This window comes from Drosophila bipectinata, chromosome XR (genome assembly GCF_030179905.1).
Source record: "Drosophila bipectinata strain 14024-0381.07 chromosome XR, DbipHiC1v2, whole genome shotgun sequence".
Lineage (NCBI taxonomy): Eukaryota > Metazoa > Arthropoda > Insecta > Diptera > Drosophilidae > Drosophila > Drosophila bipectinata.
In genome coordinates, this window is record NC_091735.1 from 25579937 (window position 1) to 25601692 (window position 21756).

Sequence of the window (21756 nt, forward strand, 5' to 3'; positions counted from 1 at the left end):
AGCTGGTCAGTGATGAGCAGCTTCTGTAAAATAAAAAGAGCTAAATTTAAAAAAACGGGGAATTAAAAGTAAAATCATATAAAGAATTAACGAAAAAAATATATATGACTATTAATGCTTTATACCATTTTTAAATCGAATATAAACTTCAGTAGCCAGGCATGAATGCAGATTCCTATTTGAAAAAGACACGTACTATTTAAGCCGGGCGGGCACTCACCTAGTACAGAATCATAATAGTTTACGCCGTGTTGGCGGTCATAAGGTCAGCAATAAAAGCAATAAAATAGGCGTCAGCGCAATCTCAACAAACAAATCAAAATAAACTTGGATGTGAGAACATCAACGGGTAAGTGGTGGCAGCGACGCCGAATCTGGTTGAGTCCGAGGATGGTCTGACGTGTCCAACAGTAGGAGTACGGTGGCCACAACCTGTTGAGAACAGGTGGAGGCAGTTACGCTAAGATGTTACATTATCTTAATTTTAGTCATATTTTAAACAAAAACTAAACCGTATGTTCACCCAACGGAGGCTTACCTGTGAAATGTTTTTCGTTGATAGCGCTTATCATTCGTTTTCTCTGCGTATAAAAGGCTGATCGGGATTCTCTGCCAGAAGCATAAGTCATTCAACCATCGAAATGAGTGCTACATTTCCCAGTTTTGCGGACATCTCCGCCAAGTTCTCCGAGAGCACTCTCGATGAGATTATCAAGAATGCGGGCGGCACGCGTCATACCTCGTACAAGTTTGGGCCCAGCGGTAAGAAGGGCGACGCCTACCTGAGCCGCGTCTTCAGGATCACCATTTACGGCGTGAAGGAGGGAGCCGCGGACCAGGAGACCGAAAACCTGGAAGTTAGTGTCATCGTCAAATCTATGCCAGACAATCTCCACCGGCGACGACTATTCCGCTCTGTGATTTTCTTCCGCAACGAGATCCACTTTTACTCGAAGGTCATCCCTGCTATCGAGGCGTTCCAAAAGTCTCGAAAGCCTGCTCCGCAGAATCCCTTTGTGGAGTACCCGAAGTGCCTGGCATATTTGTGCGACGGGGTCAACGATTTCATCGCCCTGGAGGATGTGGGTCCCAGGGGCTACAAGGCGCCAGTTCGGTGAGTTTACTGCAATTGTACAAAAATTGCTATCTTCTTATAGAGGGATAAATATATATCCCTTCTTATAGAGGGATACAATTTAAAACTCACGGGGCTATAATAAATATCTCACTCTTTCCAGGCAAGACTACATTTCCCTCGATGATGCTCTGCTGACGATGCGCACTCTGGGTCGTTTCCATGGCGTCGCCCTGGCCTTCAATTCCCTGGATCCGGAGAACTTCAAGAAAGCTGCTGCATCTCTGGAGGAAACCTACTACGGCGAGCACACCAGGGAGTGGTATACGGGCTTCTTGCTACTAGCAGAGAACGTGGCCAAGGACGCCATCAAGCAGATCTACCCGGACAGCAAGTATGAGACAGTAGCCGGAAACTTCCTCCAGCCAAAGCTCTTCGACGATCTAGTGAGTCTCGTCTCCACTCGCTCCAAGCTAAGTGTCTTCGGCCACGGCGATTGCTGGACGCCCAATTTCCTGACCAAGTATGGGGAGCAGGGGCAGTCGCAGGAGAACATCATCATCGATTTTCAGTTGGCGAGGTGCTCGTCCCTTGCTCTTGACCTGAGCTTCTTTGTTTACTCGTGCACTAGCCAGGAGCTGCGAGAGCAGCACTACGACGAGCTACTCCGTGCTTATTTGGAGAGCGCCCAGGCTCTGATCCGGGATCTGGGCGGCGATGCGGAGGCTGTCATTTCGTGGGAGTCGCTGCAGGAGGAGCTAAAGAACTTTGGACGCTTTGGCTGCGGCATGGGCATCGAGTCGCTTCCGATGACTATGATGGAAGATGACGACGTAGCAGATCTGGACGGCATTCAGGAGAACGCTATCCTGACCGACGTCTGGAACATTACTCCCTTCAAGGAGCGAGCCAAGCAACAGCGCCTGGCCGACATCTTCAAGCACGCCATCGATCAGGGCTATATAAAGTGATCCTCCGGTTCTCTTCCAGCTTCAAACCGCAGTCATATCGAATCCATAACGTCTGTAGTGAAAGAAAAGGCTCTTGAAAGCAATTTAATTGATTATTTAATAAATTAAGTTTTTACCAATTTTTTATAAAATTTCCTCCGTTGATGTATGTTTTTAATACGACTGGATATTCCTACTTGGCCTTCCTAAAGCCTTCTTCGGGGGAGACGTACATGGCGGCGTAAATTTAAAGGATCGGATCGGATATACTTGGCTATACATGCGAGATTGGCTTAAAACTGAGACTATTCGAGACGGACATTCGTATATCCTGATGAAGAATATATATACTTAGTACTTTATATACAAACTTACTGACCAAAAATATAATACAATCTGCAAGGGCTTAGGAAATTGGCTAGGACTTGAAACAAAAATAAAATATTTAAAAATGTTCTAGGAGTCTCCTAGTTGGAGTCATCCGTCGTTTATTGACAGCACCTTTCCATAAATATCCTTTGTAGTTAATTACTTTCATTATTGTTAATGAATATTTCCTGCTTCGATTCAATGTTCGAGTAGGAGAGGCACTATGTTTTGAATGAACCATGTCTGGGATATGGACAAGTGGTCGCCCTCGACGCCCAGAAACACCAGTTTACCATCCCTTTGCATTTGCTTTAATCCCAACTGCGGGTAAATGGTAATCCATAGAGTAGCTAAATAAAAGATCGTGGCAGAATTGAGTGGTACGTACGTTTTCATAGACTTTACTGTCCTTCAGGGGCTGGATAACTTTATCCTGTCCAGAGGTGTAGAACTCGAACCATTGCGAGTCCTTTGGCTGGACAACAGTGTCGTTGAGAAACTTGACCATTACAAATCTAGGGCGAAAGCAAGGCGTCATTACTGAAGGAAAGCTAATGGGTTTCTTAGGGATCAAGGTACTTCTTCAGCTTGTTCAAGTTCTCGGTGTAGAAGACGTTCAGGTACAGCTCGTTGTTGATGTCTGCCAAAAAAGTGCTTCCCCGGCGGTAGTTGTTCTCCATCAGCGGATCGTGCCAGTAGGTGGCCTGAACAAGTTGCTCCTGCACCGCCCTGAAATAGCATAATTCTATGAAATATACCCATGATCGACTTATAAAATCAAATGCCCGACAGGTGTAGAGCTAGAAGGAGGTTTTTGGCAACCCTCACATAAAAAGTGTCACTCACGTTGTGTAGGCTGCGGTAGTTAGGAGCCGGGATATGTAGTCGCAGGCCTCAACGGACAGTGTGGGGCAGGAGGGCAGCCCAAAGACGCCCTGGTGCTGGCCTCCGAAGGTGATCAGAGTCCGCATCGGGGGCTGGGGACACCTCTGGGCCACCGCTCGTAGGAACTGCCCACCTTGCGAAAAGCCAATGGCGTTGTAACCTTTGGCCATCTTCTCGTCTGCCAGCAGCTGCTTGCATACGTAGTCAACCTGCTCGTTGGGATGGATGAAGAAGCCGCTCTCCCAGTCCATTACCATGTTTCCGCCGATTTCCACGGAGCGCACGTAGGTTCCGTTCGTGTGGGCCACAATAAGCTTCATGAAGGCACCCAGGCTAAAGGGCAGGCAGCAGGTGTCGCCCATTCCGTGCCACAGGAGCACGGGAAGAACCTCTGAGTTGGAGCCACCGGCGGTGGGTCGCCACCACCAGTACCCCACAATCAGAATCACGAGCAGCAGCAGAATAATGATTAATCGACACATATCTGTTTCTATCCTGTACCGGCGTCTTTTCCTTTGTTTATATTGTCAGTCTGCTGCAGTGTGACCGTTGGCGGAAATTTAAAAAAACACACGCGCTTGGTGGGTGAGCAACAGGTAGTGTTGCCAACTATCGAAACGTGAGCAACAGGTAGTGTTGCTACCAAGCGGTAGGTGAGTAATGGATAGTGTTGCTAGTGTTGCTACCAACCGATAGGTGGCCGCGAGGATTGCCTTCCTTTTTTTTATTCGCAAATTCTGCTTCGCAAGCCTGAATCTTTGCTGCAGGATCCCCAGCTTCCCCAGCGCAACCCACATTTGAGTAAACTCAAGGCCACCAAACCATTTTTATTTATTAAATATTCCTCATATACTTTTAATATATTATGGGCCATAAGATTCGCTGGCTCCTTGTCGCCAGCCACCACAATTGGCTTCGTTTTCGTTTATTATCCATTAATATTTGCCATTACCTACTGTTCGAGGGACATTTAAGTGTGTGAATATATACAAGGGACCTTTTATATTTATTATTTTGGTAAACAAATATTAAAGAGCGGAAAAAATATCGGGGGTTTGGTAATCCTACGCGGATAAAAAGAAACAATCCAAGCCAACAGTCAATTAAAAAAAAAAATTGCAATGACTCCCCAAAGAAGATGCGACTCCCACTCCTTGGAGTCTTTGGAGCACTTAGAGAACTCCGTTAGGTGTGGCCGCTGAAGCCACTCCCCCAGCTGCAGCCGCAGCCGTCTGCTGTTGGAGCTTGCTGCTCTGGGAGAAGTCGATGCAGGCGCCGGAGGTGAGATCGATTTCCTCGGAGTCGGACCCGTCCGAGCCGTCGTCCGACTGGCCGGATCCAGAAAGAGCGGTTGCCATTCCCAGTTCGAGTCCATGCGCTGGAGCCTTGTAGACCTTCAGCTCCGTGTAGGTCTTCGAGAGCTTCTCCTGGTCCATGGCTGGGCCCCCGGATCCAGATGCAGATCCCTGTCCTTGCTGGAGGTGCTGATGCTGTTGATGCTGCTGGAATGCCGGATGCATCATGGTGAAATTTCCAGCGGAGTTTGTGTCCCCGATTTCCGGATCCTTGCCGGCAGATAGGTTCTCGGGAGTCTGATTTGGCGTCCGGTTGCCCGCCGGAGCTCCTGCGGGAGACCCGGCGGAGCCACTGCCACCTCCAGCAGATCCTCCGCCGCCACCCATCACGGGGGGCGTACCCAGGCTGAGGCAGCGCATCCGCCAAGCATCCTGTAGCAGCTGCAGGCGCGCCTGTTTCCGCCACTTGGCCCTTCGGTTCTGGAACCACACCTAGCGATAAATCAATGTAAGGGAAACAGTTCTGTTACTCAATATTCCAATCCTTTGTGTTTTTTTCGCGAATATTATCTGTAGGGCAAGGTCTCTTTAAGGGATATTGCCCTGGAGAATGAGATTGGGAACTGGGCCCAAAGAAGTGCGCTACGATTTTTGAAAGACGAGGCATTTTTCCGCCTCTGATTGATATTTTTTTTTGGATACTTTGCCTGATCTTCGCGGGTTTGAATCTGAATCGCTTTAGGGGATTCGCCATTCACCTGGACGCGCGCCTCGCTCAGACTGATCCTCAGGGCGACCTCCTCGCGGAGGAAGACGTCCGGGTAGTGCGTCTTCTGGAAAAGGGCCTCCAGTTCCTGCAGCTGTTGGGGCGTGAAGGTGGTCCGGTTCCGACGCTGCCTCCTCCGGCCGAACATGTACTCCGTGAGCAAATCGCCGGGCAGAGGCGATATAAATGGTCCTGCCATTGTCTATAAGTTCCGGATGTCGGGCTTTTTTAATGGAATTATGGCAAAGTATTCCTGCAATCTCTCTTAAGTTTGCACTCGGATTTCACTGGCTCGGCACAAAAAAAAATAGATTTCACTTCGACTTCGGCATCTGAATCCGATTAGTTCAAAATTGGCCAAAGTTGGCGCCACAGAAAAAAATAGTTTAGCAGGAAGCAGGTGCTTTCGCAGGAGATGCTCTTGGCTGAGCGTTCGGCCAGCGACTGCGGAAATGCAGGCAGCATCCTGTGGCTTTTATGCAGCTTCCGCAGGATGCGGGCTAATATATCCGTGTGCTTCGTCTTGGTGTGATGGTGACTGTGCCTCTGTGAGGGTGCGCCTGCGACTCGCCCATTTTCAGTTGTCGTAATTAAAAGAATCGCCCCCTCGCCACCCGCTCACCCATACTGCTATATACTCTCTTTAGGGCTCAGCTAATTGCCTCAATATTATTGGATACTGTGAGGTCCTTGGAAGTGCCTCGTGTGCCAGGTATTTAAGGCAATTTGACAAAAACATAATTTAACATGGGTGTTTTCCTGTTTTTGATTTTAATTATCATTTCCCAATTAACTCTCGACTGCTCACCTCTCTCCCAGGCAATCACCCTTCTGCTGATGCACCTCCGCATCCACATCCTTACTCGCATCTGCATCCCTTTCTAACTCCACGCTGCGCATCCTCCGAGTGTCGTGGGGCTCGCTCATTTGCGCTCCCAGGCCCGGGCATGCTGCCTCGCTCGTGTACCGTCGGCATGCTCGGCGCTCCTTAATCAACGCGCTCTCCTGCTCTGGTCCTCGCAGGTCCTGCTGGTGTTGACGTTGTTGTTGCTGTTTCCGTTTCCGTTGCCGTTGCCGTTGCGTCGGTTGTTTATTGTTTTCTCGTTTTGACTTCGTTAAATTAAGGCACAAGCACAAAAACCTCATAAGCGATATTTGTTTCGGTGCATTTGTATGTGTGCCTGTTGCGGCGGGGTGGCAGAGGGAGTTGTGGGTGGGCGGCAGTGGGCGGTGCAGTGCGGTTGGATGAATTTCGCACTGGGAACCGTGGTGCCAAAGCTGATGATCTCGCCTTGTTATATTTCACACAAATTACGTATACGACGCGTGGGCGGAGTGGATATTGGGAGTGAGTTATTACGAGCGAGTGAACCAGAATGATAGTCTTGATCTTGAGCTCTACAAGCCACTAAATAGACCTATAGATTCGTCTTTATTACACATAATTTTGCGATAAAAATGTCACATTCTGACCTCCATTACCTGGTATATGGTATATACCTTATGAAAACCAAGAGCTTCGTTCCACTGTGCTCTGTATATGAAATGTACCTGTAAATAATAAAATTCAAATCACTTAATGCTGCCGGCAGCAGAGGCAGGCAGCGACGCCAGCTTCGGCAGCAGAACAATAACAATAAGGCCACACCCCCCAAAAGGAGGGGAAGAGGCACAATGGAGGCAAGGAAATGAGGTTGCCACCACAGCTGATGATGAAGATGAAAATGAAAATGGAGGTGGAAGTGGAGGTGGAGGTGGCTGTGGCGGTGCAGGTAGAGGGGGTGGAGGAGAGACAATGCCTTGCCCCCCACTTCACACAGCCGCCCCCTGCCCCTCGCTGCAGTGGGTGTGTGTGTGTTAAACAAATTAAGGGATGCAATTTTCTCATTTCCCCGGCATTGTGTTGTGTTTTTGTTTTTTGTTTCACTTTTTTGCGCTGCGCTTGCGCTGGAAATTATATTTATTTATTATTTATGAAGAATAGGCGTGGCACCACACCCCTCACGGCGCCCCCGCCCTTTCGCCACCTGCGAGGGCTTTGTGTGCTTTATTTCATTTGCTTCCTTTTGCGCCCAAGCCAATCATAAGCGAGCCCAGATGTCCCTGTGTGTGTGATAGTGAGGGGGTGGGCGGGTGCGCCAGTGTGTGTGAGGGTTGACCAGGACGACAAGGATAACGAGCGGCAGACGACTAAGCTGATGGCTGCTGATGGCGCAGACGTTGACAGCCTCGTTCATATTATCTGAAACTATCCCAAATGTTGCTTTGTCTTAAGGACATTTCAAAATGTCGCGTTTTTTAAGGACTTTTTCGAAGAACTTCTTTTCCAACAACGAATTTCTAGGAGAACTTCTTGGGCATAGGGGGGATAATTTCCATTTCCCAATATGGTCCCTTCCGAGGCCAATAGCTTTGCCATCTCACATTAGATTCTTAAAAGGGATACCTTTAAATAATCGTGGACTAATTTGCCACCAATCTGAGTTCAAAGTCTAAAATTCGAAAATTTGTGTAGTTTTTTTTTGAATTTTTGGAAGGCTAACCGCTTTGGAATTTCCAGAATAAAAGGATATTATAGGAATCTTAGTCTATTTACGTCCGATTCTCTAGAAGAATACCTGAAAGGAATCATAGCTCTATTTGCCGCCTAGTTATGTTTAAATCTCATGGAGGAAAAAATTATAGATCTTTTCCGAATTTTCTAGGGAGTCCCCTTATTGCTCTGGAGGATATTATGAATCTCCCTTTTTGCTTACAGCCGGAGTCCACACCTTGGCCTTTTCCCATCTGATTCTTGAAAGGACAACTTTAAAAGAATCGTAGCTTCCTGGGTCATCAATCTTCGCTTAAATCTCAAACTCGAAAACTTTTTATATTGCATTTCTAACTTTTCAGGAAATAAAATTGTAGATCTCAGTGTACCGACTGCTAAAGCCCAAATCATTGCCATTTCACACCCAATTCTGGGGAGGAATCGTGGCTCTATTCGCTGGTGTTGTGTTTTTTAAACTCGAATCCGAAAATATTTTAGTTTTTTTGCCGAATTTTTTAAAGAACCCCTCGGGAGTCTGGGGAAATATAGTATCTTCCATAATGGCGCCCACCTCCGATTTTTAAAAAGAGTAGCCCTCTGTTTGGGCTACTCCGTTTGGCGGCCACCTGTGCTTAAATCTCAAGGCCAACAATTTTAAGTTTTGGTAAAGGGAATCCTTCCGATCCTTTCGATGTACGTCCAATTCTTGAAAGTATCGCTTCCTGCACCCTGAATCGTAGCTTCGTAACATCGTAGCTTCGTAGAATCGCAGATATTGGTTTGAATATATCCATTTTCCTTGAAAATTAGCAACAAACTATCCTGCTGACATTTATTTTCTTCTCCTTTTTCTTTTCCATCTAGCTCTAGCTTTGTTCTGTTCTGCTCTTTCTGTTCGGTCTTGCCTTCCCCAGCGCCATTTTTAATTTTGTAATTTGATGCAGGGCTGTTATGCGCTTGTTGTTTTCCCCGCTGTTGTTGTTGGCATTCATTAGGCAACACGCTTTCCACCTGAGCTGGAGTTTTCCGCAGCCCAGACCACCCCGCCCACCTGGCTGCACGCCTTTCTCTCTCTCGGGCTCTCTCTCTCTGTGTCTGTGTGTCCATTGTTTTGTCGCGCTGATTGGTCTTTCATGTACATGTGGGTGTGTGAGTGAGTACCTGTGTGTGCGTGGAAGTGAGCTCCATTGTTGCCTTGCCTCTCGCTCTCGCATTCTGCTGCCGTTGTTAATTATTTATTTTAGCGCGTTCCTCTTCTGGGCCCGTTGTTTCCATAGCCAGCTTCCGCTTCTCCCCCCTCCTTCCGTTCTCGGATCCTCATTCTATTTAGCACTCTTTTGATTTAATATACCGTTGCTTCACATCAAAATAAGCCAAACAGGAACAAAATGGCGTCTGCCTGCAGTAATTCTGCCCCACTAAGTAGGCAATGATTTTTTCCAAGGATTTAGTTTCGGCAATTTGTTGGCCTTTTTTATTGGAAAAAGCTATAACGTTCATTTTTATATTTCCAAAGGCGGTTAGTATCTGTAAGCATTATCCTTTCTAATTAGTGTAATGCTGTAATGATGAATCTAAAAAGCCACAAAACAGGCGGGAGAAATTACAAAAAACAATACATTTTCGCGTGATTGTCAAGTCGAAACCGAAAACCGAATTCCCGGAGGTAGGGCCGGAATATTAAATTTTTTGGCTGGGCGGTCGGGTGGTTTCGGGTGTTCGCTCTTTGTTCTGCTCCGGGTGGCTCCTTCCTCCTTCCTCCCGCCTCGAAGCCGCCAAAGACGCTAGTTAATTGGAATTTTTAATTATGATTTGTCAATGCCTGCACAAAAAGCAAGCCAAAAAACCGGAAAAAGAGAACAAAACGGCAAACAAAATAAAAACAAAAAAAGACAAAAAGGAATCAGAGCCAAAGGGAACCCTCCGGCTGAGACTTCGGCATATCCCGTTGCGAATCCAGGAGGCATATACGGGCGGCCGGCGGGAGAGGCAAGGAGACGGGTCTATTATCCTGCATAAGCATATTACGCACAAAACTACGCCGTGCAAACTAGCAGCTATATTTCCATATTCCAGCCTCTCTCCAGCGTCCTCTGTCTGTTGCATTTTGTAATCATTTTAATTGCCCCAATAATGAGTACACCTTTCCCCCTTCCCCTCTATCCCCCTTCCCAGCTCGTCCAGCTCACCTGGCAGCCGCGCTTATGAAAATCATTAAGTTAATTACATTTTTTGCACGCCAGAGAGAGAAAGGGGGTGAAAAAAAGAAAAACACAAAAATTATAATCAGTGCCACACAAAAGCACACCGTGATGTTGCAGCAGCAGGGGGTGCAGCAGAGAGGCCCATTGGCGTTGGCGAGCAGGAGGAGCAGAGGGGGCGTGGTCTAGGCGCCTCGACAGAAAAATGGGGAAAAAAGAGCGAAACAACATGGGAAAATATTTTTCATAATACTAATTGCATAGTCACAATGTCATTTTGTGAGGAGAGAGAGGGGTGCGCAAAGGCCGAGGGGGAGGATGGCCAGGGGGCCGGGCGGGCTGGTAGGCTGGTAGGCGCCCATGACAGCTGTCTGTCAGTGGAAACGAGCTGAAACAAGAGATGATGTGCACTCCAAGAAAGGCGAAAAGGACACACTGGAATAGAAGGCACCGGAAACATCCAAATAAAAAGGATAACTCGCGCAGGAAACTAACCTCCTTTGCGAGGAAATCTGAGGAAATCGACAGAATACCAGCAAGCAAGTACCCTTTTTTTGCAGTGCATTTCTGCAGAGGCACGGATAGAGGAAACTGAATTTATGCTGGAAATGCAGCCAAGCAAAAACAACAGCAACAGCAAGAACACAACAACGACAAACCGCCAGGCAGCGCGTCCTGGAACTCAACTCAACTCAACCAGCAAGGACTCGGCATCAGTCAGGGCCCGGTTGCATTTCACAAAAGAAAATGAGTTGGAAAAAAAAAATAATTAAAAAAACGGCAGCAGCAACAACAGAGGTTGAAAGCCGTAGAAGAAAGCACCAACTTCGAGCAGGTTGCAGCGAACTCAGGATGAGCTACGGTGTCGTCCTTAGAGGTATATGAAGTGGGGCTAGGCAATCGATTGGTGAAGACTAACTTGATCTGTACATAAGCTGCATCCATATATTGCCAGCAGAAGGCGATGCGCTGTCGCATAGGCCCGCTACTGTCCCCCCAGGCCCCGCGCTCCATGTCCTTGTGTCACAGGACCTGATCCGAGGCTGTCGCTGCGCGGCTAAGGAAAATTAAAATGCATTAACACAACCCAACAATGTGGGCAAATGTTAACATTTAGCGCTAATTTGCATTTGGCGCGTGGAGAAGGGGGCAGGACTCTTTGAGAAGATATACAGAGGCCATAGAAGTCAGATGGAAGCCTTTGGCCATCCACTCGCATCTGATCCGAAATCAATTTTGTAAATTATAAAGTATTGTGGGAAAACACATGAACTTAGCCATCCGCAAGCATTCAAAACGCATATCCCCTCCCTACTCTGCTCTATTTTTGTCGGTCGTCTCAATCTCAATGGAAACAGAAGCATAATAGCGGGGGGCTGCCGCAGAAAACTCTGAATCAATTATATTGATTGCGTTTGCCTGCATCTGAACTGCCACGCCCCCTTGCCTCCGAACTGCATCCGAAAAGTGCAATATCGGAATTGCATTCTGTTGGCAGTTTTGGATTTGATTGAGTTGTGATGGCCAGAGTTGATTGGCTAAAAAAGTGGACCACAGTCTGGATGCAATATTTTAATGTGATTAAATAAACGGTCCGAGGGGCAGGCCTGAATCCTTTTTGTCTTCGTCCGGCTTGCCATCGGGTTGATAATTTTTCATTATCCTTGGACTGCTCTGGCGTGCCTAGCTTCTTGATTTATGAAATCTACGCTCGGTCTCCCGTCGCAATCTCTAGTCCTTTGGCTTACCCGCCCTCCTGCCTGGCTGCCTGCCATCCTCGGCCTCCTGTGTCGCTCTTCTTGTCCCGCAAGTTTTTCGACTCTAGACAATGAACAGCGACAGAATTTTTCATTGTTTACCGCGAGTTGAGACCATAAAACTACTAAACAAAACAGCCACGCCTCCGTCGCCCACACGGCCCCCAAGCACCCATCATCACGAGCAGTCAGAGTTCCCTTTTCCCCACCCGCTCGGCCCAGGACACTGTGAGAAATTTGAATCACAGGAAGCACATCCTTTGCCACCAGGTTTCAGGCTAACCAGCCCATCTTGCCACAAGCTTGTAGCATTTTTTTCACGTGTATAGAAGTCAGAGCTGCCGAGAAAATGCAGTCAAGCAAATGCACGCGGGCGGGGGATGGGGCGCGAAGATCGGGAATGAGGCGGGTGCGGCTGTTTTGGGTTAGAAGCGGGGGCGGGTGGGAGCTCTGAAGGAGGGGGCGAGGGCCAAGATGGCTGCGGCAAAAATTAATCAAAACATTGCATAAAGGCAGCAAAAATAATAACAATAAAAATGTAGAACGTCAGGCAGAAAGCAGAGAGACGTTGACAGCCACCCGGAAGCCCCAGCTCCTCCACGACCCCCCCCCGGGCCCCCCCTAGCATCCGGACAGCCAGGTTCCCCGGGAACCCCTGCATCCCTGCACCCGTGCATTGTCATGATGATGATGATGATGACGATGCCACTGACACAAAAGCAGCAAACAACTGTCGACAAGGATCTCATTTGTTATCCTGATTATGTTGGCGCCTTCCAATGAGAGGCAGAGCGGAAGGCAGGCGGGCGGGCAGGGGAGGGTGAAGGGTCAGAGAGTGGGAAATAGAAGGGCGCTCGCCAGCAGCCCCAAGAAAATTCTAAATAGAAATACAAGGCTCGCAACTCTAATCAAATCCTTGAATTTTAATAAAAGATTGCGGTACGAACAGGGGGAGAAAGCTTCAGGGAGATCCTGATCAGCTTACAGACTGGATAGGTCTCTTTAATAATCTCATAGACACTCTACTCGTACACCTAATGAAAAAGAAATAGGTAAGCCGACTCCCCATTCAGCATATTCCCAGCAAATGCGAAGCTCAAACCTTCGACTTTGGAATGTTGTGCATTCTTGGGATGTGAGACTTGATAGACCTTATTAATAGACTAGGATACATCTAATCAAATCAAGAATAGAGTCATGGATCTATAACAAACCAACACGTAAAGCGATTCCCTATTCAGCACCGAAGTCCGAACCTTCGACTTTTGGACCGTATGGATATTATCGTTGTGGATTCGACGAAATCGAATTAGAAATCGGAGCCACAGAGGTGCAAAAACATATAGGAATGGAAGCGAAAATAAGTCAACCAAAAAGCAAAGTTGATTCGTGAATCAAAGAGCACTTGGAGGGCCTTGAACTTGAACAGCAATTGTTTGATTATCAAATCAAAACGAGAAAGGCCAAAAAAGAATAAAACAAGTTGATGGTTGATGGGTTGATGGGGAGAAACAAAACATCCGCAGGGGATGGGAGGGTGGCTTCTGGCTTGGCTGTGGGCGATGTTAGTGCAATTAATTAAAAAGCCAGATTCACACACAAACACACATGCTGGGGCAGAACAACGGCAAAAAAGACCACATGTGTGTGCAAAAAAAAAGAGGCAAAAACTTTGCACAAATTAAAAATAAAAAACAGAATAGAAATGGGCGACTCTGGATTCGATTCGCTTATTCCTGCACTCTCTCTCCCATTGTCTGGAACTGTTCCGATAACTTTTCACCCTACCCAGCACGGCTTCCTGATCTAGCCTGGCCCAAAGTATCCTCCCAGGGGGCTAATAAATAGCTCATATTAGGAGGTTCCAAGACTAGAGTACCAGACCCCTATAGCACTTTCTTTCAAAATAGACGGAAAGAGCATTCGGGGTTCCAAGGACCACAACTTTTTTCACCGCTGTCCTTTTACCGGATACAGCCTGTTTTTGCCTGGATTGAATTGAAAACATTTTATGCATTTGATTTAATCAAAAGAAAAGCAGAATGCAGTGCATGGTCTCAGTGGTGCGGACTGGCCGGAACGCATGGCGAGGGGTCAGGACACAGGACACAGGATACACTCGATTCAGGAGGCATGAGGCAGGGAGATAGGTGGTGGGTGGCTGAGCATTGAATTGAAATGCAAAATGGCATTCATTCATGCAATTTGCATTGTTCGACTTTCGCAAAACATGAACAAGAACAACTATAGCAGGAGGGTGGCCTCGTCCTTATTCGATCGGCTCGACACCACCACCCCCTGGAGCCCTGAAGCCCTGGAGGGAACCGTTTAATCAGCCACCTGTGCCCATCGCAGACAACAAAAAGACTCGCAAGAAAGGCTTTGATGGACTGTGTGATACTTTATTCCGCAACTAACCGACCCGAACCGGGTTTCTTGGTCGTAAACCTTAAAAAGCATGCTGTTTTCGCAAATAGAGTGTAATGGGTATAGAAAACGAACACCACTGATCAGGAAAAGAAGCTCCAAATGCAATTAATTTTAAAGAGGAAGATCGCTCCAATAAGTCCTATCTAAAGTACTATACAAGTACTATCTAATTTCTTGGGTTCATGTTGCTTCAATGTAATATTTCAATATGGTTCCGTCTCAGTCCCAGGAACCAGTTGTGCCACACACATGCCAACCCCCAGCAAGGACTCCTCCATTGGAATGCATATGACAACCCCCGTGGGCCGCTGACCTCAGCCACGCCCCCTGCTCAAGTCCGCCCCCTGCTCGTGGCTGCAACTTTTTGCGTTTGCCTTTGTTTCTCCTGCTGCTGATGCTGATTTCCTTTTTATTTTCTGGTCTCGGTTTTTTGTGTAATTTATTTGCCGTTTTGCTTGTAATTTGTTACAGTTTTTTAATCTTGCATTGTTCTAAGCAGCATCATCCAGAGGCGTGGGTGTGGGTGTGGGTACGGGGCACGGGGCAGTGCGGCTAGAGGGGCTTCGGACTTGGACGCCTGACGGACCGACAGAGCCTGAATGAGGGACTGGGCCTGGGCAGTGTCTGACGGACTGGACACACGGATGCTGATCTGAATTATGAAAGAATGGAATGGGTAGCTGGCGTGACCAATAACTGGCGTCATGGAGAAGGGGTCTTGGGGGTTCCCCACAACCCGAATGTAATCAAAATCATAATCTGCTACGACAGCCTGAAACCCTCTTCCCTTTCTTTTACAATATTATGAAAAACTAAATAGTTTTCTAAAAATAATTCCAATAAATCCAACAGCTATATCCTAATAAGGGAACTTTGAAAGCTTTGCGAGGATTTCTCCGACTATACCCGTTTATCCTGGCATTCTTTCCCATTGTCCTGCAGTGTCAGGAAGTGCAGAAAGCGTCTGCCCGTCAGAAAATAGTGCGACATAATTCTCCAGCTCCAGTTCCTGGGTCTTTGAAGGACCCACATGTGACCAAATTCTATTCCCAAGTGCTAGAGATGGAAAAATTAAAGGCCCTTATTTTTTGAATAAAATATGAAAACACTTTCGAAAAGTATTTGAAATGAAATCTCTGCTGGATTTGTGAAGAATTATTTTGAATACCCATCTCTATCACTCTGCATTCGTTTTTTAATTATCATAATTTTACGTTTTCAACACCCACTCACCCACAGCTACACCCACCCCCACCCACCAGCACACACACATGCTCAGGGGAAACAACAATGCCGACAAGAACATAATAATAATTCATTTGGAAGGCGCACAAAAGGCGCCCATGGAAGTAAAATGGAATCGGAATCCACATAATAATACATATTATTAATAAAAAGCGGGCGGGAGGGCGGGGGATGTAACACTACATAGCTGTGTGATCCCGAACACAATGAAATAATAATCAACAATGGCCAGGCGCCCTCGCCCATCCTCCTCCTCCTGCTGCTGCTGAAGATATCAGAATTGTTTTTTCCATAATTTGTTTTCAAATTGTTGGCATAAAGCCAGCAATGGGGGTTCCAGAGCACTGCGGTCTTATCAAAACTCGCCTTTTTCCAGCAGCACTGATAGTCGTTATGGAAATTATATAACTAGGGTAGGGTATTCCCTATTTGATGGAATTTGAAAATAGCTTTCGCTTTTGCTAGCCAGCTGGTGGACTCTGAGATACTCTGAGAGTATCTGAGGGATAACACATGGGCGTTTCATTGAGAGCTTAAGACCAGTACTCCAGTGCCCAAATCGAAGTCCAAAGCTGGTGTCTTTGGTCGTATATGTGTAGTTGTCGTTACGCTTCTTTATATTTCATTGTTTTTATCGGTCACCCCACCATTTCCGTATGTGGGGCACGCAGCGGGAGGCGGGTGGAGCGCGAGTGAAAGGGGGAGTATCAGTGGGGCTGCACGGGGAGAAACTGTGCGGTAGTTTGCATATCTAGAGTGCCTTCCGAAATGGTGATGGATGGCGGGGTTGATGTCCGATTCGTTTGGATATTCAGGCAAGGTTTGCATTCTGTCACCCGCTAGGTTCTTTTTTCAGTGCACCCCCATTCACTGGCTCTCCGCCCGCAGGTCCACCCGCTGGGGGACTCTCACTCTGCGTGCTCTTTGGCTCTGCCGCCTCCGGGCTCCACTCGCGTCGGCCTCCGGTCTCTGGTCTCTGGTCTCTGGTCTCGGCTCTCCACTCGCCACAAGCCTCTCTCCGCTCTCCGGCCTGGGGTCTCCAATTCTGGCGATAAGCTCGGCTTGGTGGCTCTATTTGCAGCGCGGCCCGGTTCATTCGGTTCCAATTCTTTGCAGCGCAACCACGCTGCAAGTGAAATTGCTTGCCAACTGACCTGCGAGCGCCGCACTCGCACTCGCATTCGCATTCGATTTCGTTTTGGTTTTTGTTTGTGTTTTTTTTTTTTTTAGTGCTAGCTCAGTGTTTTTCACTTTTTACTTGTTCAGTATTTTGCTTTTTCACTGCCCAGTGTCTCTGCTCATTTCCTTTCCCGTCTGGCAGTTGTCAGTTGCTAGTTTCCAGTCACCAGTCGCCAGGCCCCAGTTGCCAGTTCTGTTTTGCTTTCCGAGCGTGCCGCATGGAATAAAAGCGAGCCGCGCACCTGCCCCCAGAGTTAGAAAGGAAGATGCGCTCCAGCGGCTACAACCGTTATCAATGCTACGCCCTCGCGATCTGCGTCTGCTTCGCGGTGGGGGCTGCGCTGACGCGGGCGGATGACACCGACACCGACCACGACGCAGACGCCAGCAGCAGCGCCAGCAGGTTTGTGCATCCACACCACTATCCCCTGCCCCCTAGGGGCAGCAGAATAAACAAAAGTGAAATCTTCCCCACCCATTAAGCGAAAGGACAAGTTTCCAACCCGAAACGAGCGTGATCCGGGAAACCATATTTTTTTTTCTCAGTGCACAGCCCGAAAAGAAAAGTGGCCTTTCGCCAGACTTTGTGGCAAATGCAAATATTTGCATCCAACTAGAGCTAATTGAAAGAGAAGCGGATCCTATATGAGGGCACGAACGCGAGGGGGCCAGTGACTTGTCACCGTGACAGAGTTAATATTGTATATTGGTTTCATTTGTCTTCCCTCCCTCCTCCCTTTGCCAAAGAGCCATTATCAACCTGGTTCTCTAATCAAAGGGTGACAAGCCAGTGACTTGTCACCGTAACAGTGTTAATATTGTGCATTGGTTTGCCCTCCCTCCTCCCTTTGCCAAAGAATCATCAATACTTTCTGACGGGGCGTGTCCTTTTGCAGGAAGTGGCTGTGTAGCCAGACCGACATATGCTCGCCGGAAACGGAGCTGACGCCCGGACTTCAGTACGCCGTGGAGCGGTTCGAGAGCCAGCGCGACTGCAGGCTGTCCTGCGGCAAGTACGGCTCCATCTGGCCCATGCCCACCGGGGAAGCCGGCTTCATCGGGCACGAGCGCGTGCGCTTTGACCCGTGGAAAGTGCGCTTCCATGTGGTGGCTCCCGGAGAGGCGGCCACCCAGTTCCTGCGCGAGACGAACCGCTTGTTCGTGTCCAATCTGCTGAAGGAGTGCACGCGCAACTGCACCCTGGAGACCAGCAAGCAGATCCTGGTGCGGTCCACCGTCGCCAACGAGACGCTCGTCCTGGACTGGGCCACCGACGAGAGCTACGCCCTGGTGGTGCGGACCACGGACACGGCCACCTTCGTGGATATACAGGCGCCGACAGTCTATGGGGCCAGGCACGCCTTCGAGACTCTCACCAATCTTGTCACCGGCAGCCTCTCCAATGGCCTCCTCATGGTCTCCGCCGCCCGCGTTTCCGACCGGCCAGCGTTTCCGCACCGTGGCGTGCTCCTGGACACGTCTCGGAACTTTGTGCCCCTCAAGTTTATCCGGAGCACACTGGACGCCATGGCAACCAGCAAGATGAACGTGCTCCACTGGCACGTGGTGGATACACACAGCTTCCCTCTGGAGATCACTCGGGTGCCGGAGATGCAGCGCTACGGGGCATACTCGTCCTCGCAGACTTACAGCCGGCAGGACGCCCTCAACCTGGTCAAGTATGCCCGCCTGCGCGGCATCCGCATCCTGATTGAGATCGACGGGCCCTCCCACGCTGGCAACGGCTGGCAGTGGGGCCCGGCCGCCGGACTGGGCAATATGTCCGTGTGCCTAAACCAGGTCCCGTGGCGCAAGTTTTGCGTCCAGCCGCCGTGCGGACAGCTCAACCCACTGAACGACCACATGTACGCCGTGCTCAAGGAGATATTCGAGGACGTAGCCGAGGTGGGCGCGCCCGAGGAGACCCTGCACATGGGCGGCGACGAGGTCTTCCTACCCTGCTGGAACAACACCGAAGAGATCCGGGACGGCATGCGCGCCCGGGGCTTCGACCTCACCGAACAGAGCTTTCTGCGACTATGGTCCCAGTTTCACCAGCGGAACCTCAACGCCTGGGACGAGATCACCGAGCGTATGTTCCCGGGCATCAAGGAGCCCAAGTCGGTAATCGTCTGGTCCAGCCACCTGACCGACCCCAAGTACATTGAGGCCTACCTACCGAAGGAGCGGTTCATCATCCAGACCTGGGTGGACTCGCAGGACGCTCTCAACCGAGAATTGCTCCAGCGGGGTTATCGCCTGATCCTGTCCACAAAGAACGCCTGGTACCTGGACCACGGCTTCTGGGGCAGCACCTCCTATTACAACTGGCGCGCCGTCTACTCTGCTGGCATGCCCGTGGCTCAGCTCAGGAACCAGGTTCTCGGCGGAGAGGTGTGCATGTGGAGCGAGTACGTCGATCAGAACTCCCTGGGTAAGTTGCCAACACTTCCGGTTACTCCTCTTCAATGGTATAGGTACTCGATCTCTTCCAGAATCCCGAATCTGGCCGCGAGCCGGAGCTGCCGCCGAGCGTCTGTGGTCCAATCCGAAATCCTCGGCACTTGCGGCCCAAAGGCGATTTTACCGGTACAGGGAACGGCTTCTGGCCCGAGGAATCCATGCTGACGCCGTCATCCCCCACTGGTGTGTTCTGCACGAGGGAAAGTGTCTCTAAGCCACCACTGCCTGATCTTATCCCAAATCCCGGATCCTCTAAATCTATCTTTAGGTACAGCACTGTGTACATACGTTTCAGTCGATGTTCTTTAGTACATCAGCTATTTTCCACAGAGTAAGATAATACTAAGTAATTATTATTATTATTAAAGGTAGACCAGTTTACAAAACTAAACTAACCTTGTGGGTATGGCACTGTCAGCGAGGCCTTTGGCTTTGGCCTAAATCTAGTAGAGCTGGAATACTAAGTCACTAATCAAGGGTCTCAAAATGATTTAGGGTCGGGCTATAACTTTTAAACCAATCATGGAAAGATATTAGCCAAGATATGACATCCACTGTGGACCTTATGGATCTCCCATGGGTTTCCCTACATTTTAGGAGGGACCCCTCGAAAAATTTTCAAAAAATGGATCCGAAAATTGGTTTCCAGGTTTTGATGCAGAATAATGGAGAATTGAACTACGAATCCATTAAGGTATTCCGCTTAAAGATCGGAGGGATATTGGCCAAGATATGGCTTCCACACTGGACCACATCGACCTCCCATGGGTTCCCCTACATTTTATGGGGTGGGGTGGGACCCCATAGAAAATTTGAAAAAAATGGATCCAAAAATTGTTCCCCAGGTTTTGATGCAGAATAATGGAAAATTGAACTACGAATCCATTAAGGTACTCCGCTTAAGGATCAGAGGGATATTGGCCAAGATATGGCTTCCGCACTGGACCACATGGACCGCCCATGGGTTCCCTTACATTTTATGTAGGACCCCATAGAAAATTTACAAAAAAAGGATCCGAAAATTGTTTCCCAGGTTTTGATGCAGAATAATGGAGAATTGAACTACGAATCCATTAAGGTACTCCGCTTAAGGATCAGAGGGATATTGGCCAAGATATGGCTTCCGCACTGGACCACATGGACCTCCCATGGGTTCCCCTACATTTTAGGTGGGACCCCATAGAAAATTTACAAAAAATGGATCCGAAAATTGTTTCCCAGGTTTTGATGCAGAATAATGGAGAATTGAACTACGAATCCATTAAGGTACTCCGCTTAAGGATCAGAGGGATATTGGCCAAGATATGGCTTCCGCACTGGACCACATGGACCTCCCATGGGTTCCCCTACATTTTAGGTGGGACCCCTCGAAAAATTGACAAAAAATGGATCCGAAAATTGGTTTCTAGGTTTTGATGCAGAATCGTGGAGAATTGAACTACGAATCCATTAAGGTATTCCGCTGAAGGATCAAAGGGATAGTGGCCGAGATATGGCTTCCGCTGTGGATCATATGGCTGACCCAAGGGTAAATGGAAGTGTATTAAGAAAAATGAACCCACAATTCATGGCCCCGGTTGTGATGTAAAAAGCAACAGCTAGTCGTTGGAGGTATTCCGCCTAAATGGGGTCTCAACCCATCCATTTTTTTACAAACCTTGAATTTGAATTGAGAGTTGCCACATCAGTCAACGGGTGTGCTTTTTGTCAATACGGTAAAAAGTTCCGTTTGAACAACATTTCCCATCCAGTTGGCAGCGCTCTTCCGTTCATAAAAATAAACAGACCACAGATATGTTTACCGCCCGATTGCTCCCTCGGTTGCAGCTCCACAGACCTATTTTGGCCAGGATTAGATGCCTGCCCAGGTCTGCAGACGTCGCTGGAGAAGGGAAGCTTTCCGGCACCACAAATACAGGACTAAGTCCGGTAAGTGGCGGAAGCTTAGTGCACCGGCGACTCTTTGGCAGCCAAGTGGACGAGGAATCCAGCCTGGACAGTGCCACCTACGAACGCGTGTGTTCGGAGACGCTGGACGCACTCTGCGACTACTTCGAGGAGCTGACAGAGAACGCACAGGACCTGCCCGGCAGCGACGTGGCGTACGGCGTAAGTTGACGGGCTTACGGCTCATTATTACATCACTCCCGGGGTGCTGATTCCAAGGTGTTCTCTCGCAGGACGGGGTGCTCACCGTGAACCTGGGCCAGAAGCACGGCACCTACGTGATCAACCGGCAGACGCCCAACAAGCAGATCTGGCTCAGCTCCCCCACCAGCGGGCCCAAGCGCTTCGACTTCGTGGGCAGCCAAGCGGCGGGCAGGTGGGTCTACAAGCACAGTGGACAGTCGCTGCACGATCTGCTGCAGCAGGAGATACCTTCCATATTGAAGGCCCAGTCGGTCAACTTCCACCACCTGCCCTACTGCAGTTAGGCGCCCGGAGCTTAGTCTAATTATGGAGCCCAGGAATAAACTGTGATGTGAGCTGATTACGGTTTGGTTGTCGCCGGCGCCGGGTTTAAATAGATAAACAAAAAATAATGAGACTGTAAGAATAAATAAAACCAAATCCCCCTCCCCACTTGAATAAGAGACATGCTGGAAAC

General features: G+C 48.7%; 5 protein-coding genes across 5 annotated transcripts; 3 read left to right on the top strand and 2 right to left on the bottom strand.

Annotated features, from left to right (window-relative positions):
* The first annotated feature begins 39 nt into the window (after positions 1–39).
* On the top strand, positions 40–2165 carry LOC108123887 (uncharacterized). Its single transcript, XM_043213028.2, has 3 exons — positions 40–349; positions 563–1114; positions 1239–2165. Exons 2-3 carry the CDS (start codon positions 642–644, stop codon positions 2044–2046), a joined length of 1281 nt encoding a protein of 426 aa, XP_043068963.1. The 5' UTR covers positions 40–349; positions 563–641; the 3' UTR covers positions 2047–2165.
* A 304-nt stretch (positions 2166–2469) lies between these two features.
* Positions 2470–3823, bottom strand: Ppt1 (Palmitoyl-protein thioesterase 1). The gene is made up of 4 exons (XM_017239291.3): positions 3241–3823; positions 2974–3123; positions 2783–2909; positions 2470–2715 (listed from the first exon to the last, which is right to left on the bottom strand). The coding sequence occupies exons 1-4, from the start codon at positions 3759–3761 to the stop codon at positions 2593–2595; spliced, it is 921 nt and encodes a 306-aa protein (XP_017094780.2). The 5' UTR covers positions 3762–3823; the 3' UTR covers positions 2470–2592.
* Positions 3824–4149: 326 nt separating this feature from the next.
* LOC108123796 (diencephalon/mesencephalon homeobox protein 1-A) lies at positions 4150–5539 on the bottom strand. The gene is made up of 2 exons (XM_017239105.3): positions 5333–5539; positions 4150–5066 (listed from the first exon to the last, which is right to left on the bottom strand). Exons 1-2 carry the CDS (start codon positions 5537–5539, stop codon positions 4452–4454), a joined length of 822 nt encoding a protein of 273 aa, XP_017094594.2. The 3' UTR covers positions 4150–4451.
* An 11048-nt stretch (positions 5540–16587) lies between these two features.
* On the top strand, positions 16588–19505 carry Hexo2 (Hexosaminidase 2). Its single transcript, XM_017239320.3, has 3 exons — positions 16588–17088; positions 17582–19119; positions 19181–19505. Exons 1-3 carry the CDS (start codon positions 16952–16954, stop codon positions 19360–19362), a joined length of 1857 nt encoding a protein of 618 aa, XP_017094809.2. The 5' UTR covers positions 16588–16951; the 3' UTR covers positions 19363–19505.
* Positions 19506–20888: 1383 nt separating this feature from the next.
* On the top strand, positions 20889–21736 carry fh (frataxin). The gene is made up of 2 exons (XM_017239115.3): positions 20889–21257; positions 21329–21736. Exons 1-2 carry the CDS (start codon positions 20943–20945, stop codon positions 21581–21583), a joined length of 570 nt encoding a protein of 189 aa, XP_017094604.2. The 5' UTR covers positions 20889–20942; the 3' UTR covers positions 21584–21736.
* Positions 21737–21756: the final 20 nt, after the last annotated feature.

What these genes read in the sequence shown, in the direction of transcription:
- LOC108123887 (XM_043213028.2), top strand. Translation starts at nt 642, where the DNA reads ATGAGTGCTACATTTCCCAGTTTTGCGGACATCTCCGCCAAGTTCTCC. An exon ending in GGCTACAAGGCGCCAGTTCG is followed by an intron (nt 1,115 to 1,238) that starts GTGAGTTTACTG and finishes CACTCTTTCCAG; the next exon opens with GCAAGACTACATTTCCCTCG.
- Ppt1 (XM_017239291.3), bottom strand. Translation starts at nt 3,761, where the DNA reads ATGTGTCGATTAATCATTATTCTGCTGCTGCTCGTGATTCTGATTGTG. An exon ending in AACTTGAACAAGCTGAAGAA is followed by an intron (nt 2,910 to 2,973) that starts GTACCTTGATCC and finishes CTTTCGCCCTAG; the next exon opens with ATTTGTAATGGTCAAGTTTC. An exon ending in ACAGTAAAGTCTATGAAAAC is followed by an intron (nt 2,716 to 2,782) that starts GTACGTACCACT and finishes ATTTACCCGCAG; the next exon opens with TTGGGATTAAAGCAAATGCA.
- LOC108123796 (XM_017239105.3), bottom strand. Translation starts at nt 5,539, where the DNA reads ATGGCAGGACCATTTATATCGCCTCTGCCCGGCGATTTGCTCACGGAG. An exon ending in TGAGCGAGGCGCGCGTCCAG is followed by an intron (nt 5,067 to 5,332) that starts GTGAATGGCGAA and finishes ATTTATCGCTAG; the next exon opens with GTGTGGTTCCAGAACCGAAG.
- Hexo2 (XM_017239320.3), top strand. Translation starts at nt 16,952, where the DNA reads ATGCGCTCCAGCGGCTACAACCGTTATCAATGCTACGCCCTCGCGATC. An exon ending in GCCAGCAGCAGCGCCAGCAG is followed by an intron (nt 17,089 to 17,581) that starts GTTTGTGCATCC and finishes GTCCTTTTGCAG; the next exon opens with GAAGTGGCTGTGTAGCCAGA. An exon ending in CGTCGATCAGAACTCCCTGG is followed by an intron (nt 19,120 to 19,180) that starts GTAAGTTGCCAA and finishes GATCTCTTCCAG; the next exon opens with AATCCCGAATCTGGCCGCGA.
- fh (XM_017239115.3), top strand. Translation starts at nt 20,943, where the DNA reads ATGTTTACCGCCCGATTGCTCCCTCGGTTGCAGCTCCACAGACCTATT. An exon ending in GCAGCGACGTGGCGTACGGC is followed by an intron (nt 21,258 to 21,328) that starts GTAAGTTGACGG and finishes GTTCTCTCGCAG; the next exon opens with GACGGGGTGCTCACCGTGAA.